We start from the raw sequence: 21,286 nt of genomic DNA, 5'->3' as shown, positions 1-21,286 counted from the left end.
CCCAGAACTACACGGGAGGATGTTGTCAATGATCTCAAGGCAGCAATGATCTCATGTCCCCATAGTCACCAAGAAAACAATTGGTAACACACTACTCCGTGAAGGACTGAAATCCTGCAGTGCCAGCAAGGTCCCCCTGCTCAAGAAAGCACATGTACAGGCCCATCTGAAGTTTGCCAATGATTCAGAGGAGAACTGGGTGAAAGTGTTGTGGTCAGATGAGACCAAAATCGAGCTCTTTGGCATCAACTCAACTCACTGTGTTTGGAGGAGGAAGAATGCTGCCTATGACCCCAAGAACACCATCCCCACTATCAAACATGGAGGTGGAAATATTATGGTTTGGGGGGTGTTTTTCTGCTAAGGGGAGAGGACAACTGCACCGCATCAAAGGGACGATGGGCAGGGCCATATACCGTCAGGGCCAGGGCATTGAAAATGGGTCGTGGATGGGTATTCCAGCATGACAATGACCCAAAACACACGGCCAAGGCAACAAAGGAGTGGCTCAAGAAGGAGCACAATAGCCCCTTTCGCACCGCTTTAGTTCCAGAACTAAAAGTACAGTACTAAAGTACCATTTAAAGTGATGCATTCGCACCTACAGTGGGTACTAGGAGGTGACGTAAGGCGGTCGACAGCGACGTCATTTGTGTGCGGCGTTCAACAAAGAAAACAAAGAACAACAAAAAAAAACAAAGAACAACGACGTTAACAACAGGAGGATGGAGGACGCTGTGATCGAAGCTGTGTTTTTGTTGTGTCTTGCGGGTGTCACAATAACGGACATGGAATGTTTACACAAAGTTTTATATCATGGCAGGTGAGGGTGTTTTTGTACGCGTTTAGCCAATCAACGTACACTTACGTCACGATAGTTCATATGGAACCGTTTTAGACCATAATATGGAGCCAATTTAGTTCCTCCAAACGGAGTTCCTGGAACTAAAACCGTTCCTAGTTCCCGTGGTGCGAACACGCCAAAAAGTGGGTACTTCCACAATTAGTTTGGGTACTATGAAAAGGTTCCTGCGGTGCGAAAGAGCCTATTAAGGTCCTGGAGTGGCCTAGCCAGTGTCCAGACCTTAATCCCACAGAAAATCTGTGGAGAGAGCTGAAGGTTCGAGTTGCTAAAAAAAACTCAAAACCTTAATGACTTGAGTGTGCAAATCTGGTGGCCAACTTCAAGAAACGTCTGACCTCTGTGATTGCCAACAAAAAGTCATGTTTTGCGAAGGGGTCAAATACTTATTTGACCTGGATTTTTTTGTTATTATTCTGTCTCTCACTGTTCAAATAAACCTACCATTAAAATTATAGACTTGTCAGTGGGCAAACGTACAAAATCAGCAGTCAAATAATTTTTTTCCCTCACTGTACGCAAGTAAAACCTCTTTGGGAATATTTCTTAAATTGATGTCATTTTGTTTTGAAATTATTTTGTGCTGTAATCTAACAAAATTAGTGACGTTTGTGCTACAGCATATACAAATGTGGTACGAAAACTAATTGTCTGAAAACACAAATTATTATATTACACAGTTGCTTGAAAATGTTTCAAACAAATCAAGTTTCTTTGATTTATAAAATCAAAGCTGCTTGAACGCATGGGCTCTCGTGGCGTATTGCTTTAACATTGAGTTGTGAGTGTTTGGAAGCTGTGAGCAATTAAATAACTAATGCATGTTTTGCACTGACACATCAGTTCTAGCCTGTGCTGGCCTGGTCAACTCATTTGCAAGTCACTTTAGATAAAAGCTTCTGCTAAACGAACAGAAATAAATGTAAATGTATTATTAATTTAATCATGAAGAATGGTCTTTTTTCTCTCTTGCATCTCATATGATCATTGAATTCATAGATGTTTATTTGGACAAACTTAGTTTCTCAACTATTTTATAAAAGCTTTAAATTCTGCTCAGATTAATCATATTCAGAATTGATATATATTTACATTTATATTTGATCATTTAGCAGATGCTTTTTATCCAAAGTGACTTACAAATGAGGACAATAGAAGCAATCAAACCAAGAACACTATGTAAGTGCTGTGCCATATACATATGGCCTCTCGTGGATTATTGCTTTGTGTAATGTCTGTGTGGATGTAAAAAGAATCAAAAGCATTTCATCTGATCTCTCTCTCTGTTTTGTAAAGTCGTGTTCTGATGTTCTGGACAGCATTATGACAAATCTTGAATCACACAAACATGTGAACACAACAGAATCCTCTGCTTCCACAACAGGACGGATGACTTCACTTCCTCTCCTCTAGTCTCCTATAATCTTTCTCTCCTCTTGTCACCTCATTGCATCTCACCTCTTCTCATCCCATCTCCTCTGCACAAACCTTTTTCTAGTCTAATTTTTGTCTCGTTATTCTTGTTCAATTCTCAGTGGTTCTCAGATAATTATCTAGTTTGATCACATGCCTGATGGCTCACAGATCACTCCTGGCAGTGATTTATCATGTTCTTTTACTGTCCGGTGGACGTTATTTCACAGTACTACATGTGAAACCATGACTCCCTACCAGCTCCATTCGAGCAGCAAGTCCACGGAAAATATGAGTACGTTTGCCAGGTCGCTCTGTTGTCTGTGAAATCCCTTTTCCTTCAGGAGAGGAGGTCACTGACATGAGCGCTGCCACGCCAGACGCAGAGCTCTGTTTGAAGCTCAGAGAGAAAGAATGCAGCCGAAAGGAGGAGAGGGCATTCTGTGGCCTTCATAATGATGTGCACACTCCTGTTTGTCACTCCTCCTTCCTTTCTTTCTCCCTTTCTTTCACACTTCAGCTCTTTTGCAACAGGTTTCTTATTGTTAACTAAAACTCAAAAACTATTACTATAAACTAAAACGTAGTTGTTAATTTAAATGAATTTGCTAAAGTTCTTAAACTAAATGAAAATTGTAAATGTTGCCTTGGCAAGTTGAAGCACTAAAATGACTAACAGGAAATAAACTCTAAAATCAAAAATAAATGAAACCTAAAAAAATTAAAAATAAAAATGGCAAAAGCAACAAAATTACTAAAACTTTTAATAAAAAAATGAAGAACTTCAGTTAAATAAAAAAACAACTTCAAACTGAAGATGGAAAACACTAAAACCAAAAATAAATTAAACCTAAATAATGAATAAATAAAAATGGCAAAAGCACATAACACATTTATTTAAAAAAATTAAATTCAAATAAAAATGATATGTATATAAATACTAAAATACATTGCTGCTCCAGTCTTAAGTGTCACATGACCCTTCAGAAATGATAATAATATGCTGATTTGCGGCCCAAGATACATTTCATATTAATATTAATGTTGGAAACAATTGTACTGCATACATTTTTACATGTCCGGGATTCTTTGATGGATAGAAAGTTCAAAGGCTTTGAAATAGAACTATTTTGTAACATTATAATTTTTTTTTGTCACTTTTGATCAATTTAATTTCAATTTAAAGTATTTCTTTCTTTTAAAACATATCTTACTGACCTCAGACTCTTGAGAGGTAGTGTATGTCTCTCTTTTCTACTTCTCTCTGTCATCTTTGTCTGACTATCTATCTATCTGTCTCTCTCTTTCTATCTTTCTGTCAGCAGTTTCTGGTCCTCATGAGGTGATGGAGTCTGGCTGTGTGAGGGTGGGACTGTAAACTACAGTACACACATTGCCTGAGTGTGTGTGTGTGTGTGTGTGTGTTCATGAGAGCACAGAGCTCAATCTAAGCAGCAGAAACCCTCTTCAGGGAGTCGTGAGAAAGAAAGCTTGGCCTCTCACACACACACACACACACACACACACACTGCTGCTCTGTTGCCCTTTAATGTCTTAAGAATGTCTTCTTGCGTGTTTGTCAGCTCTCTAGTGAGCTATTGTCCTGCTCTCACAGATTTATAAACCCGATCGCTTTCTCTTTCCCTCCTTCTGTCTGTCTCTCTTCCTTTTTCACTCCCTCTCTCTCTCTGGATGCCAGTGTGTGGTAAATATGCAATATTTTACCCTCATTTTGGTCATTAACTCCTGGAATGTGTTTTCTTGTGCCCTGCTGGGGTTTGTTCAACAAAGCAGCATGAGCTATTAGCCACTAACACCCACACACACACACACACCCCTCTCGACCTGCTCTTACCAGAGGAATGGTCACTCTGGAAACTCAGGCTTTGCAGTGAATAGAAAGTTTAGTGCACATGGGAAGGAATTTAATCTTGTGCATTCTACTGGACCTGTGTGTTTTTGACTGTATGATGTCTTTTAAGTTTATTCTATATTTTTGGGAGTTGGTGCATTGAAAACTTACAGACTAAGAACCTGATTTGTCTTTGGATGATTCCGCAGTGGAAAAGAGAGACCTCTCTGAGCCTATAGATGACTTATTTTAGCACATGAACTATGAGATCATTCATAAACTGGTCATTTAAAAACTGGACAAAGAACTTTTTACACTAGCTTTGTTCAGACAGGCAGTAAATTGTGGATTTTTTTATTTTTTTATTTACTGACTCAAGCCTGGTTTGCTTTGTTGTCAAAATGAAAAAAACAAAACACACATGAAATCTGATGTTTGCAACCTTGATCCAAACCACATCTGTTTGTGGTTTGAAATCCGATTAAAATCAAGTTTGGAAAGTATAAATGGTCAGATTGGATTTCATGTAGTTTTTGATTCCTTCAATCTGTCAAATTATTTTTCTGTCCACTGTCAAAGTGACTTTTACCAGCTTTAGTTGTTTTTTGTTAGTTTGATGTTTTGTATGCTTGTTTTTTTTTGGCTTTTTCCCATTTTATACAGTAAGTAAAAGGAGGGAAGAGTATCAGGAAATGACAAGCTGAATTTTCACTTAGCTATTTTTAACCAATCAGATGTTTGCATGGGCAAGAGTGATCAATGTGACACAAAAAACAACAACCTTGCAACATGCAAGAAAAATCTGATTTTTTTTTTTCATTTTTAAAATTAGATTTCTGTTCTCAAAAAAAAAAAAACGTTTGGCATCAGATTTCTTTAGTTTTTTTTAATATAGTTGGTAAATGACACATTAGTGACAGCAAAGACTTTTACATTGTTACAAACAATTTTAAAACAAATAAATGCTGTTGTTTTGAACTTTATATTCATCACTGAATCCTGAACAAAAAAGTGAATAACGGTTTCCACTAAATAAATAAACAAACAAACAAACAAGCAGCACAAAAAAATCAGCTGTGCCATCACAGGAATAAATTGCATTTTAAAATATATTCAAATAGAGAACAGTTATTTTAAATTGTAAAAATATTTCACAATATTACTGTTTTACTGCTTTTTAAATAAATGCAGGCTTGGTGAACATAAGAAACTTCTTTCACTTAGAAAAAGTCATACCTGCTCCCCGGGCGCTGCAGCATGGCTGCCCACTGCTCCGGGTGTGTGTTCACGGTGTGTGTGTGTGTGTGTGTGCATTCATTTGTTCACTACTCACTGCTGTGTGTGTGCACTTGGATGGGTTAAACGCCTTCAGCAGAGCACCAGCAGAGCGCCTTCAGCAGAGCACCAATTTCGAGTATGGGTCACCATACTTGACAATACGTCACGACTTTAATTTTTAACTCTATTTTACTGTGTATTTTGAATTAAGCGTTGTTTTAAGTGTAAATGTAAAATTGTGAGCCTAACATACATTTTAGTAAGGATTTTCAGATATTTTCATTGGGCAACATCATGTAAGAATTTAAATTTTTTTAATTTTAAATTTAATTTATAAATTTTTTTTGCAGTGGGGAAAAAACAAACTGTCCATCTAGATGTTCAAATGAACTTGTCTCAGTAGTGACCCTTGCAGGAATATTCCCCGTTGCAATATTTAACCTGGAGGCTGTCCGATCTGACTTTGGAAACATCTTTGAGCAGATGTCTGGACTTGATGTGATTGTTGCTCTCTTAGGATGTGAATTTTGGCCGTGATCGTTTGTGAACAGGAAGAAAGGGACACATACAAGCGATGATTTTATTTGCATATTGAACCCCCCTTACACTGTCTGTCTTATGGAGTATGTAAAGTATGAGTTAGATGTCCCATGTGACCTCCATCTTTGCACAGCCCTGGTAGCCATACTCAAATATGCTCGTAAGGTGTTTGATCTTCAGGTCTGTAATAATTTAGATCTCCTGGTCTAAGAAGCACAATTTCCATTAACTTCATTGGCAGAGACTTTTATCCAAGGTCTAAATGTTCTATACGTTATCTATATTGAATATTCCATGTTCAGAAGGTTAATCTCATACGCTGTAGATTGCCATAAACAGTTATTTTGACTCGGCTTTCAGTTTGTGAAACAAAGTTTAAACACATTTAATCAATCTCAATCTAACGTGTCAACCTTGGCATTTCTAGTTAAAAAAATGTTGCGTTGTTTGTCATTTACAGAATTAGAAAGAGAGGCTGAAATAGCTGGGCCTTCAGCCAGTTAATAAACTGTAACCATGGTCACTGCAGTCTTTCATTCTTTAATTAATTCTTTATAGTGTGTCTAATTAGAGAGCTTTAGCGGGAAATGAGTCCAGAGCCCTCTCTATTGAATGCGTTTTAGACTCTGTCTGTATTGGTAGAGATCTCTGTAGGTTTGCTGACTCAGTCAAAACACTGCCAGCCAGTCCATTAACACACGCATATATAATTAAATTATTCATTTGACTACTTTGCATGATTGCAAGGTTAATTGGTCTGTAAGGGCTTTGATCAAAAATATTTGTTTCTGAGACTTGTTTATAAACTGTGGTTGACTTTTATTGGACCTAATGGACAATGAAGCATAGATGAGGAAATATGTTTACATAAAAACTTGATTAGTTATTATTTTTGTGCATTTAATCACTTTTTTTTTTCGTAGGAATGCTTGGGTTGATGTCTTCAAGTTTATTTGGTTTATACTGAATCAGAGTAACATTTGAAATGTCGGTAACACTTTAGAACAGGGAACACTTATTCACTATTAACTACGATATTTCCCTCAATAAATTACTAATTTGCTGCTTATTAATAGTTAGTAAGGTAGTTGTTAAGTTTAGGTATTGGGTAGGATTACGGATGTAGAATAAGGTATTAATATGTGCTTAATTACTACTAATAAATGGCTAATATTCTAGTAATATATATGCTAATAAGCAACTAGTTAAGAGATCCTAAAATAAAGTGTTACCGAAATGTCATATTCTACTTATTTGTAGCATTTTAAGTCCACTACTAATGTTTTTAGTTTTGAATGAACATTTTCTACCCACTTCTGACCTTTTTGTTTGTATGTAAATGGCCTCCATTATGATTGGTAAACACCGACTTCATATTATTGTTTGGAGGATAAATGTGGGTGGTCATAATGCTAATGTGCTCATAGTTATGACTGCATAACCCTGAATGTTTCTAAATGATTCAATTAAGCAAACTTGTGTAGAACAGGCAACATTTAGCTTGACATACAATTTAAATAAAAAACAAATAGGTGTAAACAGTTCAGTTAGTATTGAGTAGTACCTTGCATCTGTGGATAGTTTGGTTATTATTAACTCACCAGATTGCATGTCGTGTCATATTTACGCAATGTCTGCATTTCTTCAGTAATTATTGTAGTGTGTTATGATTTCAATATGAATATCATTGTGCACTTTCAAACTGGTTCAATTCTCAGTTGTTTGAGAAAAAGCATTTTCTTTTCAACAGCTGTGTTCTTTCTGGTAATTATCCATTTAATAGTCCTATAAAGAAGAATAGTCAGATGAAGAGCTTCCCGCTCAAAATGCCACTTGTCTGTTTATATCGAGAATAAACTTTTTGAAAGTTTGGGAACTTTCTATTAAGAATTCTGCAAAAATGCAAGACTGCGTCATGTGCAAACAGCCGCTCATTCTTCTCTTTTTGGTTAACAAAAGTGATTCCGTGACTCAGCTAGGAAAGACTGTATTGTATAATTCTGTGTTGCACATTTCTTGATTGTGTGAAATCATAATCAGTTCCACTAAAATCATGTAGGCTGGGAAACAGTGTTGTAGTGTGTTTGTGTAGTACATCCAACTCTTTTATTTCCATAGAGCAGAGGAAATCCTGTTTTCCATTATATGTTTCATTATGCTGGGGGTGAGGAGGTGTGTGTTTGTGTCGGGCTGAGCGAGTGTGTATTATGTCTACTGATAGTGCAGCAGAGCATGTTCTCAATGCAGGAGTACTATGTACCTACCAATAAAATAGATTAGCAGACAGGAATAGGTTTGGCATCAGGATGCTGAAACGCAGCTGTCATCATGACAGGGAGTTTCCGATCAAACATTATGAGAAGAACTCTACCTGCACACTTCACTTGTACACTCAGCCTTTAGATCTGTGCTTCTCTGGTGGGTCACAACCCACAAATGGCTCACAGGGCTTTTCTAATAATATCACGATCAGCAGTGGAAGAAAATAGAAGGTAAATGCAAATCATAGCTTCCAGTAACCATGTATTATGATTATATGGGAGTTGTTGTTTGCATTTGCCACCTACTTTTATATACTTGAATATAAAATAAGCTTTATTATTATTATTTTCCTGAATATTTTGTTGTTAATTTCAAATTTAAATCTGAGTCATCACTTCAAAATTTCTTATCCAACCTATGTTATATTAATAATTGTGCATATTGTTCGGCCTATGCAGTTATTGGTAATATTAATGCATTTTATGTATATTTTGCATGATAAACCATTATAGTGCTAGATTGCAACTTGAAATCTGGATTCTGAAGCAGATAAGAACTACTGATGAAGACTGTACATGCTTGTAAATGATTTGCAATGCTTTCATTTAGAAAGACAATAACAGATTTAGAAACGCTCATTTAATTTAATTTATAAAGCACTATTAAACCAACAGAGTGTTGACCAAAGTGCTGTACAATAATACAAAATCATTCCACAAATAGAAAACAACAACAACAAAACACCAGATAAAACATCAAGGACAATACAAGCAGAGACCAATGCCTCAACACGCTGCGGTCTCAAAAGCTAAACATATAAAAAATGAGCCTTCAGACGTCTTTAAAAAATATTTAGAGTAGGAGCAACTCTGATGTGGGAGGGAAGACTGTTCCATCTTTTCACAGAAAGTTGTTGTAAAAAAAAAAAAAATCAAATTAAAAGCACTCGTTATTAAACAATTATTGATATACTATTATAGTATTTATTCATAGTTTGTTTAAATTTTAGTTTTTGTGATTAGTTTTTTATTTCTTTTTCTATTTAGATTTACTTTTATTTCAGTTTTTTTTTTTTTTTCAGTACTTTGACTTGAACTTGTTTTATTTCAGTTAGGTGCCAATGTGACATGTCTAATTTTAATTTTTTTTTAGTTTAAGTTTTTCATCTAATGTTTATAGTGTATTTTATTTCATCTTTAGGTTAGCAAAAATTATATTTAATTATTTTAGTTGGTTATTTAACAATAACAACACAGAGAAATACAGCTTCATGACACTCTCGTATGTTTTTGGAAAAGTTACTTCAGTGGCTTTTGTTTGTGGCTTTGCAATTGAATTAGGCATCTCAGATTGGAAAAAACCTAAAATAGTCCGATCTAAAAATATTAATGAAATCAGTGCTTCCAAATGAGGTCATTAATAAGGAACAGAAAAGTTTTGAGTTTGTGCACGTTGGTGCATTTGCAGTGTTGAAAAACTTTCTTCAGAGCGCCAGTTGAGGTTACGAAGCATCTTCTGTGTTTGCGTCAATCTGCACGTGGCCGTTTTTGAAAGGCATCCATGTGCTTTGTCAGGACAAAGTTAGAAAGCCAAGCTGTGAGGTTTGAACCACGTGTGCGGAGCCGTTGTCATTACTGTCCATTAATATCGTCTATATATTTATCTGTCTGTCTAGCTCCTGGCCAACCTGCTATATTTATCTATAGCTTTGCGTCTCTAGCTGACTCGTAAGCTCTGGGCAGAGGGTGAAAGGTCATGGCGAGCGTGTGCAGCCTGCCTGCTCCTGATTGTGCTGACTCAAAGGTTAATGGGTCATGTGAGTTTGACCTTTACATTGACATTTATTTCCCCAGTGGACACTTCTGTGCAAAGTGACTTTCAAGAAATTGTATATAGGGAGTGTGTTGTGACATTTAGTCCTCAGCAGGTAGTGAAAGATTAAAATCAAATGCTTTACCTTGCTAGGCTCAAAATCTTGTACTGAACGAGAAGGAAACTCTTAAAGTCAAATGCCAGTGGAAAGATTAATATGGCAGTGGAGTGGATTTGACTGGATATAGGCCTGTAGTAGGGTCCAAAAGTCTGGGACCACTGGTGAAAATGCCTCTGTGATGTATTTTTAATATATTGTAATTTGAATGAAAAGTTGAGTGAATGATATCAAATGTTGTTTGTTTCCAAGTTGAAACAAATTTTTTTTTTTGTTTGTTTGTTTTTTTGGAGTTTTTGACTCCACTGTATGTATAGTTTGTGTGTGTAGGTTAAAAATATCTTTGCTTGTGCTATAGAAAACCAGTTTCACCCGTCCTATGGAGCAGCTCTGGTCCGAACCCAGTGCTGGAGGCTTGATTTCGAAATGCCAGACTCCCTCTGTTCACAGATATGCCTGAGCCAGACCTGTCGGTTAACCCTCTGGTTATTCTAGCTGTCTCTTAGAGAGTTAAGAAGTGAAACCACAATCCAAACAATGTCCAAAATAATAAAAAAAAAACAGTTAGTTGAATTTCCTTTTTATATATATATATATATATATATATATATATATATATATATATATATATATAAACACACATACACAGTAGCACTCAACTTCCAGAACGTCTTTTTAAAATTTGCTCATTGACAAATCTTTTTTACAAGTAGTTTTTTGATACTGTATCATTGTTTTTATAACAAATTATTATCATGTGTTTATTCCAATACACACTGTCACTTGTTCAGATTTGGATGCATCTGATTTGGTTCTGTGTGTAATGTAAACATGTCTACATTTTATACTGCTAAATACTGACCTGATATTTTTTTTTTTTTTTTTTTTTTTAGGAAATCCAAGAGATCATGCCTGGTGTGGGGCACAGGGAGTCCTGGGACGAGACAGGAAGTGGAGAGAGCAGTGGTGAATGTGATGATGAGGACGGTTGTGAAGGTTCTGGAGAGTCTGTGGCATCTCCCAGTGAGTTAACAAACAAAATCTCACCTACATCTGGGCTTCCATGGCTAGTTTGTACTGGTTTGATGCTGTTTGTGCATGCTTGTCATGGTCGTGAAACCATATTTCCTGAAGGGTTGCTTGTACCTCTGATGAGCGATGAAACAACATGTTGTTTTGGTTTGGCCGGTTAGCATGACCCAGTTAGCCCCTGCTGGTGGATGGCGTAACTACACTATCTAGTTTAGTTCTAAATCTTGATCAATAGTTCTAAATCTTCACCTATAAATAAATATATTATTATTTTATTGACTTATCAGTTTAACGTTGACTATATTTCAAATGCTTGTGGTAATTTTTTTCATTATATTATATTTATCTGCTGGCATTAACATCGCAACTCAGTATAGTCGTTAGGAATGGATTTGGGCCTGTCTGTGTTCTTGTGGTGTGCCATCAGCTAATCAGTGTCATTTTCCTGTAGCTTCAGAGTGATTAGTCACATATGATTAACTCCAGTAACTGGCTCTCTATGGAAGATTTCAAGTTGCATATTTTTGGAATCCTGCTCCAGCCGAGCAACTGACCTTGAGATGAATGGGAATGCTAAGAGATATTTTTATCCAAGTATTATTCAGGATGTGTTAGGATTAGTAATGTTAGTGTAAGTAATTGCATGGAAAATAATTTTAGGGCCAAACTGATTCCCAGAAGGAACCTTGGAAACCTCACAAATAGCGTCATGTTATGTCATCTGTATACTCAGGTGTTGAAATGACCACAGAGACCACCCAGGGGTACAGAGAGATTGAATAACCTCCTCTGACTGTCTCAAACGCAGGTGCTGAGGTGCTACCTGCCATTCCATCATTGCTAAAATGGCTTCTCTTTTTTGCCCAGAGCCGTAACACATGACCCACGGCTCTACGCCCCCATCTTTTTCCTGGTGTTCACCGTAGACCTTGTCTGTGTAGCGTTTCTCGATCACTTTGAAACCCAATCTTCACTCATCACTAAAATCACCCCGCTGGGCCCTCTGACAGCCATCTTGCTCTCCCGCACCCATTTCCCCTAATCTGCGGTTAGTGCTCCAGGGTGCCAAACATCAAAAACACAGGGTACAGGAAGAAGAGAGGGCATTCCTTTATCACCAGCTGAAAAACATTCCAGGGTAGAAAAAGACAAGGTCAATGAGAGCAAAAGTGTTTGGGAGAAGAGACGCGATATGAAGAATGATGGCCATCCATCACTGAATTTCTCCAAAGGCCACACTTTAAAACCTCTGACGCCTGTAGCATTGATCGCATCTCTCAGACAGTAAGACCAGCTGTCATGGCAGTGTTCTTATCAGATTTGTAGCTCAAACATACTGTCTGTGCCTTCAACGTCAAAAATGGCAGTTAGAAACAATCTGAAATTTTTAAAAGGTCCTCTTATCATTTAAACAGTTTGAACAGCACCTTTCAGCCTTAAACCTGCCACAATCATGAAGGTCTATAATAGAGCGCTGCAGTGATGGTATATTTTTGTAGGCCAACCCAGAAGTTTTTATCGCTTTGGTTCCCTCGATAAAAACCCAATTGGGTTTGGATTTTGGATTACTGCAGAAAATGAGATCTGAAACCAACAAATACATATGATACATGTTTTGTTCATTATGATAATCCAACATGTTCTCACTTCCAACTCGACATGCATTGACGCTTGGTCAGGACCCCTTGGCGTCCCATTTTAACACTCAGCATACCCCATTTAGTGTCACTTTTCAATTGGTAGGCCTTCACTATTGCTTTCAGTTGTATTCCTTATGCATCAGATCATGGCGCATTTAATTCTTTACATGCATTTGTAAAAATAGAAATCATTTTATATACATTTATACTTTCATAGATATTTTAGAGCATCTAACCTCACCCCTATCCTAAACCTAACAGGCAGATTATTGCAAAAACGGACAAAAAAAGCAGGATAAAAATATTACAATCAAGTCGTTACATTCCAAGTCTTCTGAAGCCATGCAAATTATTAGAAGATCAGATTAAAACATAAACGTTTAATTGCTGAAAATGATCCCGCTCTGTCATTCAAAAGATACTCCCAAACTTTATGCTACATGATGCAATCTTTCACAAACACACAAGAGCCTGGCATTTCACAACCAAAGCTGACATAACTCTTCTCTTCGCAGCAATTTTTGAATTTGTGCACAGGGTCCGAGTTTCATGGCGGATGAAGACGGAGATTGCGTCTGTTCCTCTCTCACATCAATCATTTTGCCTCGGAAGGCAACATACATGTAATTTTGCCCCAACATACATGTAATAATGGCAAAATTATTACCCAATATATAAATTAGCATGGCAATAAATTTCACATCCACTTTGCACCTATGTATTTATTCCAGAGGTTTCTTATTTAAAGCATTGGAGTATCCTGCATGCATAACAATTACAGTGTGTTAAAAAGTGATACCAAAGGGTTCTGACCGAGTATCAATACATGCGTTGGGAGTGAGAACAGTCTTCACAAATTAACACAACTTTTGAAATCTAAATACAGTAAAGAGCTAAATGTAGGCTATAACCGAACCAAACGATCACATGACTTCAATGTTACCACACACACACACATATATGAAGAGTTCAGATGCAAGTTCCATTTGAAATTTTCTTCTAAAAGTAGCATTTTTATCAGGCTCCTATATTTATGTTCAGTTATTTCACTTAAATTGCATAGAAAAGGACCTATATATTGCCATTAGAGTAACATTACTGAACCTAAACATTAATAAAAAAAAGATGGTCATTTTAGATGAAAATTTCAGATGGCACTTAGAAGCTTTTGCATCTGAACTCTTCATTCATATATATATATATAGTATGAGGTGCCAAACAGGAAATAATTATATAAAAATCTGAATATATAGATGTAAATCTGAATATGTAAATGTAAATTGTGAATATATAGTATAAGTCTGAATATATTTTTTGTCTGAATATATAGAAGTAAATCTGAATATATAAATGTAAATCTGAATATACAGAAGTAAATCTGATTATATAAATGTAAATCTGAATATATATAAGTAAATCAGAATATATATATATAGTAGAAAATCTGAATATATAGTTGGAAGTCTGAATATATAGAAGTAAATCTGAATATATAGTTAGAAGTAAATCTGAATTTATAGTAATAAGCCTGAATATATAAATGTAAATTGTGAATATAATAAGTCTGAATATATAGAAGTAAATCTGAATATATGGTTGTATTTCTGAATATATAAATGCAAATCTGAATATATAGTTAGAAGTCTTAATATATAGAAGTAAATCTGAATCTATAGTAATAAGCCTGAATATATATAAATGTAAATTGTGAATATATAGTGTGGCGGGAGGAGCAAATGACAGACACAGTGGGTGTGGCGTCAGGCGAGGCTTTTATTAAACAAAATAACCAAATAAATAACCAGAGGGATCTGGTGTCCTTGTCGTGCTGCGGGGTTTGTGAAGGAGGGGCAGTGTTCTGGAAGGAAGGGTCCAGGTAAGGGACGGAGTCCAGCGGCCGCACGCGCTCCCCTCTCGGGACCGGGGCGTGAGGGTGGCGGCTTAATACAGCGGCTTCGTCCCTCTTCAGTCGCCGCGGCACTTCCGGGGGATCCTGCGGCCCGACCTCTTGGCCCGTCGACTGTGTCACGGGTGCGGCTTCGTCCGGACAGCGGGTCCGGCAGCTCACGTCTTGGGTGGTGCGGGAATCCCTCTACGCATCCTTCCTGAACCCTCGAGGACACCAGCGTGCAAGTGCACGGGGTCTCCCGAGGAGAGGCGCACTCGGCATTTAAACAGCGGCGGTGATGAGGCTCTATCAGGTGCACCTCATCACACGCCGCCAGCTGTTTCAGCGCCCCTCCTCTCTCACACACCCACTCCCGTCGGGAGCCTGGTGAAGGGCGGCGAATACGGGATGGGGTGGTGATGATAATAAGGGGGGAGGCAGCCGACTCATCACAATAGTTATAAGTCTGAATATATTTTTTTGTCTGAATATATAGAAGCAAATCTGAATATATAAATGTAAATCTGAATATACAGAAGTAAATCTGAATATATAAATGTAAATCTGAATATATAGTTATAAGTCTGAATATATAGAAGTAAATCAGAATATATGGTTATAATTCTGACTATATAAATGTAAATATGAATATATAGTTATAAATCTGAATATATAAATGTAAATATCTATCGTTCGGACGAAGAACGTTAACTATAATGATACCTATAAAGTATGTTAACATTCTGCTTATTATAAACATGCGCTGCAGTTATTTTTTCTGCTGTTAAAATGTCTTGGCTCTTTAAAATCGGGTGGATTCTGACTGGCTGGAGAAACAAATCAGAATCAGATTTATTATAAAAAATGTGCAGATATTGTTATAGTTGGCATCTTTGGTGTGAACGAGTCTTAAGTGTCAGAGAAAGGGTTGTAAATTATAAAAAAACTAAATAATACTGTTACTAAGAAAGTAAGTGGACTTCAGGGAGAAAAATTATTTAATACAAAATGTATAATGTTACACTTCGAAAGCAATTAGAGAGCTAATATGGCAAGTAGAGAAACTGCTGTAGTGTCTACTGCAACAGAACAACTGCAGCAGCAAACAACCGCTCAAGGGCGTAAAGAGTGAGAGAGAGGAGGTCAACAGGATTAGACCTCCTGTCTTGGAAATGTGTTTTGGTACTGCAGCTACTGCATCTGTTTTTATGCAAGACAAAGCCAACTTCTGCTCTCTCTTGCTTTCCATTTCCCTCTTGATTTGTTCTCTCCCTCTGTTTCTGGTTGCACATGCCAGGCCAAACACATGCCCAGTTTTGCCACGGTGCTTAATGGTAAATATGTAAACGTGTGGAGCGAACAGAAACCGAATGTTCCAGAGCCCACCACACTCTCTCTGCTACTATCATGAGAACATACACGTGTTTCTTTATTTATTTACCTCAGAAGTAAATCGACATGGTGGGGCTTTATGTTAAAGGTGTCTTTTGTTTGAGCACCTGGTCGTAATACTCAAGTGAACCAGCTGTCCAAAAGTAATAAGCTGTCTGTTTTTCCTCCAGCTGTCTTCTGGAAGAAGATGCACAGTTCTCAGGGTTAGATGTTATGATAGGTGCTCTAGAAGTGTTGTGTGCCAGCAGAAGGTGTTTTGTTAGATTATGTTGAGACATCCTGATGTGCAGATGTGCTGAAGATGTTTGAGAGTTTTGACTTTTGAGAATTTCAACTCTGAGGGAACAATGAATTATGTATTTAGGTGACTGTTGTGGTTAACAGCATCATATATCAAACATTATTTTATAATTTTTTTTGGGGGGGGGGAGGGGATTTCTCTTACATTACCTACAACATGTAATGGAACTATATCATATAAATATATAGTTCGGTCATGAAACTCTAGATGGCTGTTGTTAACGTAACTGGTGATTTTCAGAGAGTTAAACGACTTGGCACAAGCTGATTGGTTCATGCTGCATATGCAGCCAATGAGCTTACTGCCTTGCATTTATATGGCTGGCTAGCATTCACTTGAGATTCTTGCAGCGCTTCCGGAGTTTCTCTGAAACCCTCCACCTTCCCCAGCTCCACCTGTGTAGATCTGCTATGGGTTATTTTATATGCTATTTGTGCAGCAGCAGTATGTCTTAAATACTCACGGCACCATATGCATTGGCCGTAGAAAGTTCCTGTACTTGCTTGCAGTAGCAGCAATAATCTACAACCAGAGGTGTAAAAAACTTCAGTAATTTTACTTGATTACTTAAGTATTATTTTGGGGGATTTTTACTTTATTCAAGTACAATTTAAACTGACTATATATGGTACTATATTATGGACGGAATATGGTAAACGGAAGTGCAAAAGTGCATGCTTGACGTGTAATAAACAATTAAAAGATGAATTATCCTTTTAGGCAGTGATATAGACAACACACAAAAAGTGGCCTTTCAAAACGTTAATGTTGTATGTTTTAATTCTAAGACTCTCCTCATTAATTTAGCCCATTCTTGCATTCTGTCTGGAATATGTTTCGAACCTCTTCATCACATTGTTATTAAAAGTGATAGTTCACCCAAAAATTAAGATTCTCATGTCGTCCCAGGTGACTTTCTTTCTTCAGATGAACACAAGCAAATATTTTTAGTCTGTGTAATGCAAGGGGACAGGACCACTTCAGAAACAACACAAAGTGAACACGATGGTCAAGTTAGAAATATTGATTCATTAACAGGGGTTGTATGAGTTACTGTCATATTCACTTTGTGTAGTTTTTGAAGTGTCATTTTTGGACATCCCATACTTGTCTTATAAGAAGAGAGATGATTTAGTTTAGATGATTTAGATCTTTTTTAGTTTTTGTTCATCTGATAAGTAAAAGTGTATATATATATGTATATATGTGTATATATATATATATATATATATATATATATATATATATGTATGTGTATGTGTATATGTAAATATGTATATGTATATGTTTGTATGTATGTGTGTATTTATGTATATATGTGGCCCAATGATAGATAAACCATCGGGAATGGATAACTTAGATGGTCGCCTTGTAAAATTAGCAGCCAGTTGTTTGGCGGAACCAGTTTGCCACATTTTTAATATCAGTATTAAAAAAGGGATTTTCCCTTTAGCTTGGAAAGAAGCAAAGGTCATTCCTTTACAGAAAAATGCAGCACTGAGTTTTAGTGGTGCAAATAGTCGACCAATAAGTTTATTGCCAGTTCTTAGTAAAGTGTTTTAAACGATAGTTTGTGAACAAATTCAGTTCTTCTTTAAGCAAAACAGTTTATTCTCTGATTTTCAGCATGCATATCGAGTAGGACCTTCAACAGGAACAGCATTACCACCGATAACTGATGATTGTTTAGTACAGATTGATGATAGTAATTTAGTAGGAACAGTATTGTTGGATTTTAGCTCCGCTTTTGATGTACTGGATCATAAATTATTGCTTGAAAAATTGAAATGTTATAAATTTACTTCTCAAACTGTGAATTGGTTTAAAAGTTATCTGACTAATAGGAGGCAATGTGTATTTTATAATGGAAGTTATTCGGAAGTGAAAGAGTTGCAATGTGGTGTGCCTCAAGGAAGTTGTCTAGGACCATTGTTATTTTCTATTTTTACCAATGATCTTCCTTTGGTTTTAAAGCGTGCAAGGGCAGTTATGTATGCAGATGATACAATATTATATCTACCAGCAACATCAATTGAAAAATTATCTGCTGATTTAGATGAGGAGTTACAATTAGTGGTAAAGTGGGTACGGAATAATAAGATGGCTTTAAATTGGACAAAAAACTTTAATTTAAATTTGTCTGTAAAGAGTGTGCCTATTGAACAGGTAGAGGAAATTAGACTTCTTGGAGTTATTCTTGATAGTAGGCTGAAGTGGTCAAAACAGACAGAAAACATGGTAATAGTTATGGGAAGAGGTCTATCAGTTATTAAGAGATGGACTTCACATGGACTATTTTAACGATGTCCTTACTATCTCTCTGGGCCTTGAACTTAGTAGTTATGTTGCTATCTATGCAGGGTCAGGGTTTGGAACAACATGAGGGTGAGTAATTAATGAGAGAATTTTCATTTTTGGGATAAAAACTATCCTTTTAACTCTGTATATACAATCTTGTTTTTGACTATGAGAAACAATTGTGATATTAAGTAGGTTTTATTTGTGATTTTTTTCCTTCAAAAATAAGAATCAATACTGTAGTAGCAGTTGTTTGGAGTCAGAGTCCGATTGCAGTTTTGCACTGTCACATATAGACTGTGATCAACCACAGATGCTGTTTATCAACACAACTGCATTTTAACTGCAGTCACATCCTCTTCACCCTCGCATTTCCCTCCCCCATTTATGACACCACGTGCCACGTCACATTCACGCCATTCAAGTTCCATGAGTCCGGTTTCTTGCAGGGGTCAATATTTCACAAAATGACCTCTCGGTTGACCCCTGAGCCTGTGCCCTGTGGTGCCGTCCTCATGACGATGAGGCATTTAAATTGATGGAGGAATAGTTGGACAAGGCCATGGCACTAGCCCCGCGGGCACAGTGTGATTAAACACTTTAACCTCTGACCCCAGCGTTGTTAATTCATTTGCAGATGTGTTCCACATAGAGAGTGTCAGAACAGGAGCCGAACATTTAGATAATTAAGTCACATCTCACTGTTTTGATATGAGCAGGGTCCAGAGGTTACGCCTTGAGCTCTTTCTTGAGCCCTGCAAACACAGACACCTGTAATGATCAGGCTTAGAAGCAGCAGATATTCATCTTCCTGCTCCTTGGAACTAGACTTTAAAGTCAGCATGAACTCAAAATTGACCTGTAAATTGTTTTCAGCACATGTTCCAGGTCTTATTGTAAGCATTTCAGCAGTTTTTCCACAGAAAAAAAGCTTGTATTTTCTAATCATTCAGCGACTGAAATTACTTGCTACAGCTCTGAAACTAATTACCTTTTCAAGCTGATGTCACGCATAAAGTCAGTTGGTTTTAATATTAATACAAAAACAATATTACTGTTAAAACATTTTAATTACTATAAGCATTTTAATATTTACATTATAATTAAAATTAATATAATTTTAATAATAATGTTAGCAATTTAAAAATACCATTATAAATATCAATTCTAATGTTATAATATAAAATATATAATATAAGTGTAATATTTAAATTCATTTAAAAGATAATCATTACCATTAATATTAATAGCAATATAAATTGCATTAATATTAATATAAAATAATAATATTATACAATTTAATATTTAAAAATTTATTATTTAAAATATTAACATTATAATAGCAGTATAATTGAAACATAATTATTAGCATATGTATTCATTTTCATGTAAAATATGCTGTTGAAATATTAATATTTAACAACAATTTTAACAACAATTTTAAGATATTTGCTTGCATTTATATTCATATTAACATTTATTACCATTTATATTAATAATATTAATATCATTATCATTAATGTTTTAATGTTTTAAAATTACTATTAAAATAAGCATTAAATTAATAACAATTTTGTTAATTGTTACCAAACATTATGCATTCCAAAAGCAAAATGGGTTGCGAAAGCTGTTCATCCTGCGATTATTGTCTAACCATAGAACATACAGTATTCCTAAATAAACATCTTTTGGTCCTGCAAACATTCCTATCAAACAATTCTAGTTCGAAACTTAAGAGTCTTCTAAAATAGTTGTTTATCAATACGAAATCACAACCATAACCAACCCCTGAATTTAGAATTGATAGCTTAACCTCAGACCTGTACCTGGATTAAAATAAATGCTGTTGTCTTTCTTGGGTACTTAAATCGCGTTAAGCGTGTGGATACAGTGATGCTAACATGTCAGGCGGCACCTAGTGTTGTGATTGATTCTCAGCGAAACTACAGCAGATCCACCATCCGTCGGATTGAGAGACAAAAGAACACATTGCTCTTTATTTACCCTCCTAATCCTGGTGTTTAGTATTCCGTGAGTGGCGAGGCGTCTCTTGTTTAATGGAGTTTTGTTTGTGTTGCGCAGGAACGGATGCCAGATTTCAGAGCCGTCTCTGATTTATAACTTCATTGGAATTTATGGATGAGCTCCAGCCAAAGCTTCATGTCCACCGCCACTGACAGACCACCAGTTTAACAATTATTGGATAAGCGCTAAGCATGTCTTGATGAGAAATGTTCCATAACACGATCAGAGAGGGATAGCATGTACTTTAGATAGCTCTGCTGTTGTTCTTCCACTAGACAACCAAAGTTCAGATTTAGCTACAGAGGACTGTTTTCGGCCAGCTTTTTATTCTTCAGCAGGATTCCACCAGCTGAATTTTCCAAGAAGCAGTACGGCAAACATATTCAACAAGTCAAAAAGTGCCTTGTTCTCTTCACTATCCCCAGTCCACAAGTCATTCCGCCTGTCTGGTCGCTTTTCAACTGTTTTATTACTTTGTTGGGCCAAAAAAAGGCTGGCTGCCATTTCGAACAGCTCATTATTGCTGATCACTCTTCATGTTGTCTTTGTTTATGGGCTTGACTATTTGGCTAC

At 36.4% G+C, this 21,286-nt stretch overlaps 1 protein-coding gene across 3 annotated transcripts in view; it reads left to right on the top strand.

Annotated features, from left to right (window-relative positions):
- The window catches only part of LOC306845520 (glypican-5-like), a 138,089-nt gene that overhangs the window by 98,708 nt on the left and 18,095 nt on the right, over positions 1-21,286 (top strand). For all 3 annotated transcript variants that reach the window (XM_079378383.1, XM_079378382.1, XM_079378384.1), the window contains one exon: positions 11,031-11,160. In XM_079378383.1, the coding sequence (XP_079234509.1) occupies positions 11,031-11,160 (130 nt within the window). The remainder of the gene's footprint in view (positions 1-11,030; positions 11,161-21,286) is intronic.

The sequence above is a fragment of the Barbus barbus genome (genome assembly GCF_936440315.1).
Source record: "Barbus barbus genome assembly, chromosome: 26".
NCBI classification, from domain to species: domain Eukaryota; kingdom Metazoa; phylum Chordata; class Actinopteri; order Cypriniformes; family Cyprinidae; genus Barbus; species Barbus barbus.
This window is presented reverse-complemented; position numbering and strand designations above follow the sequence as displayed.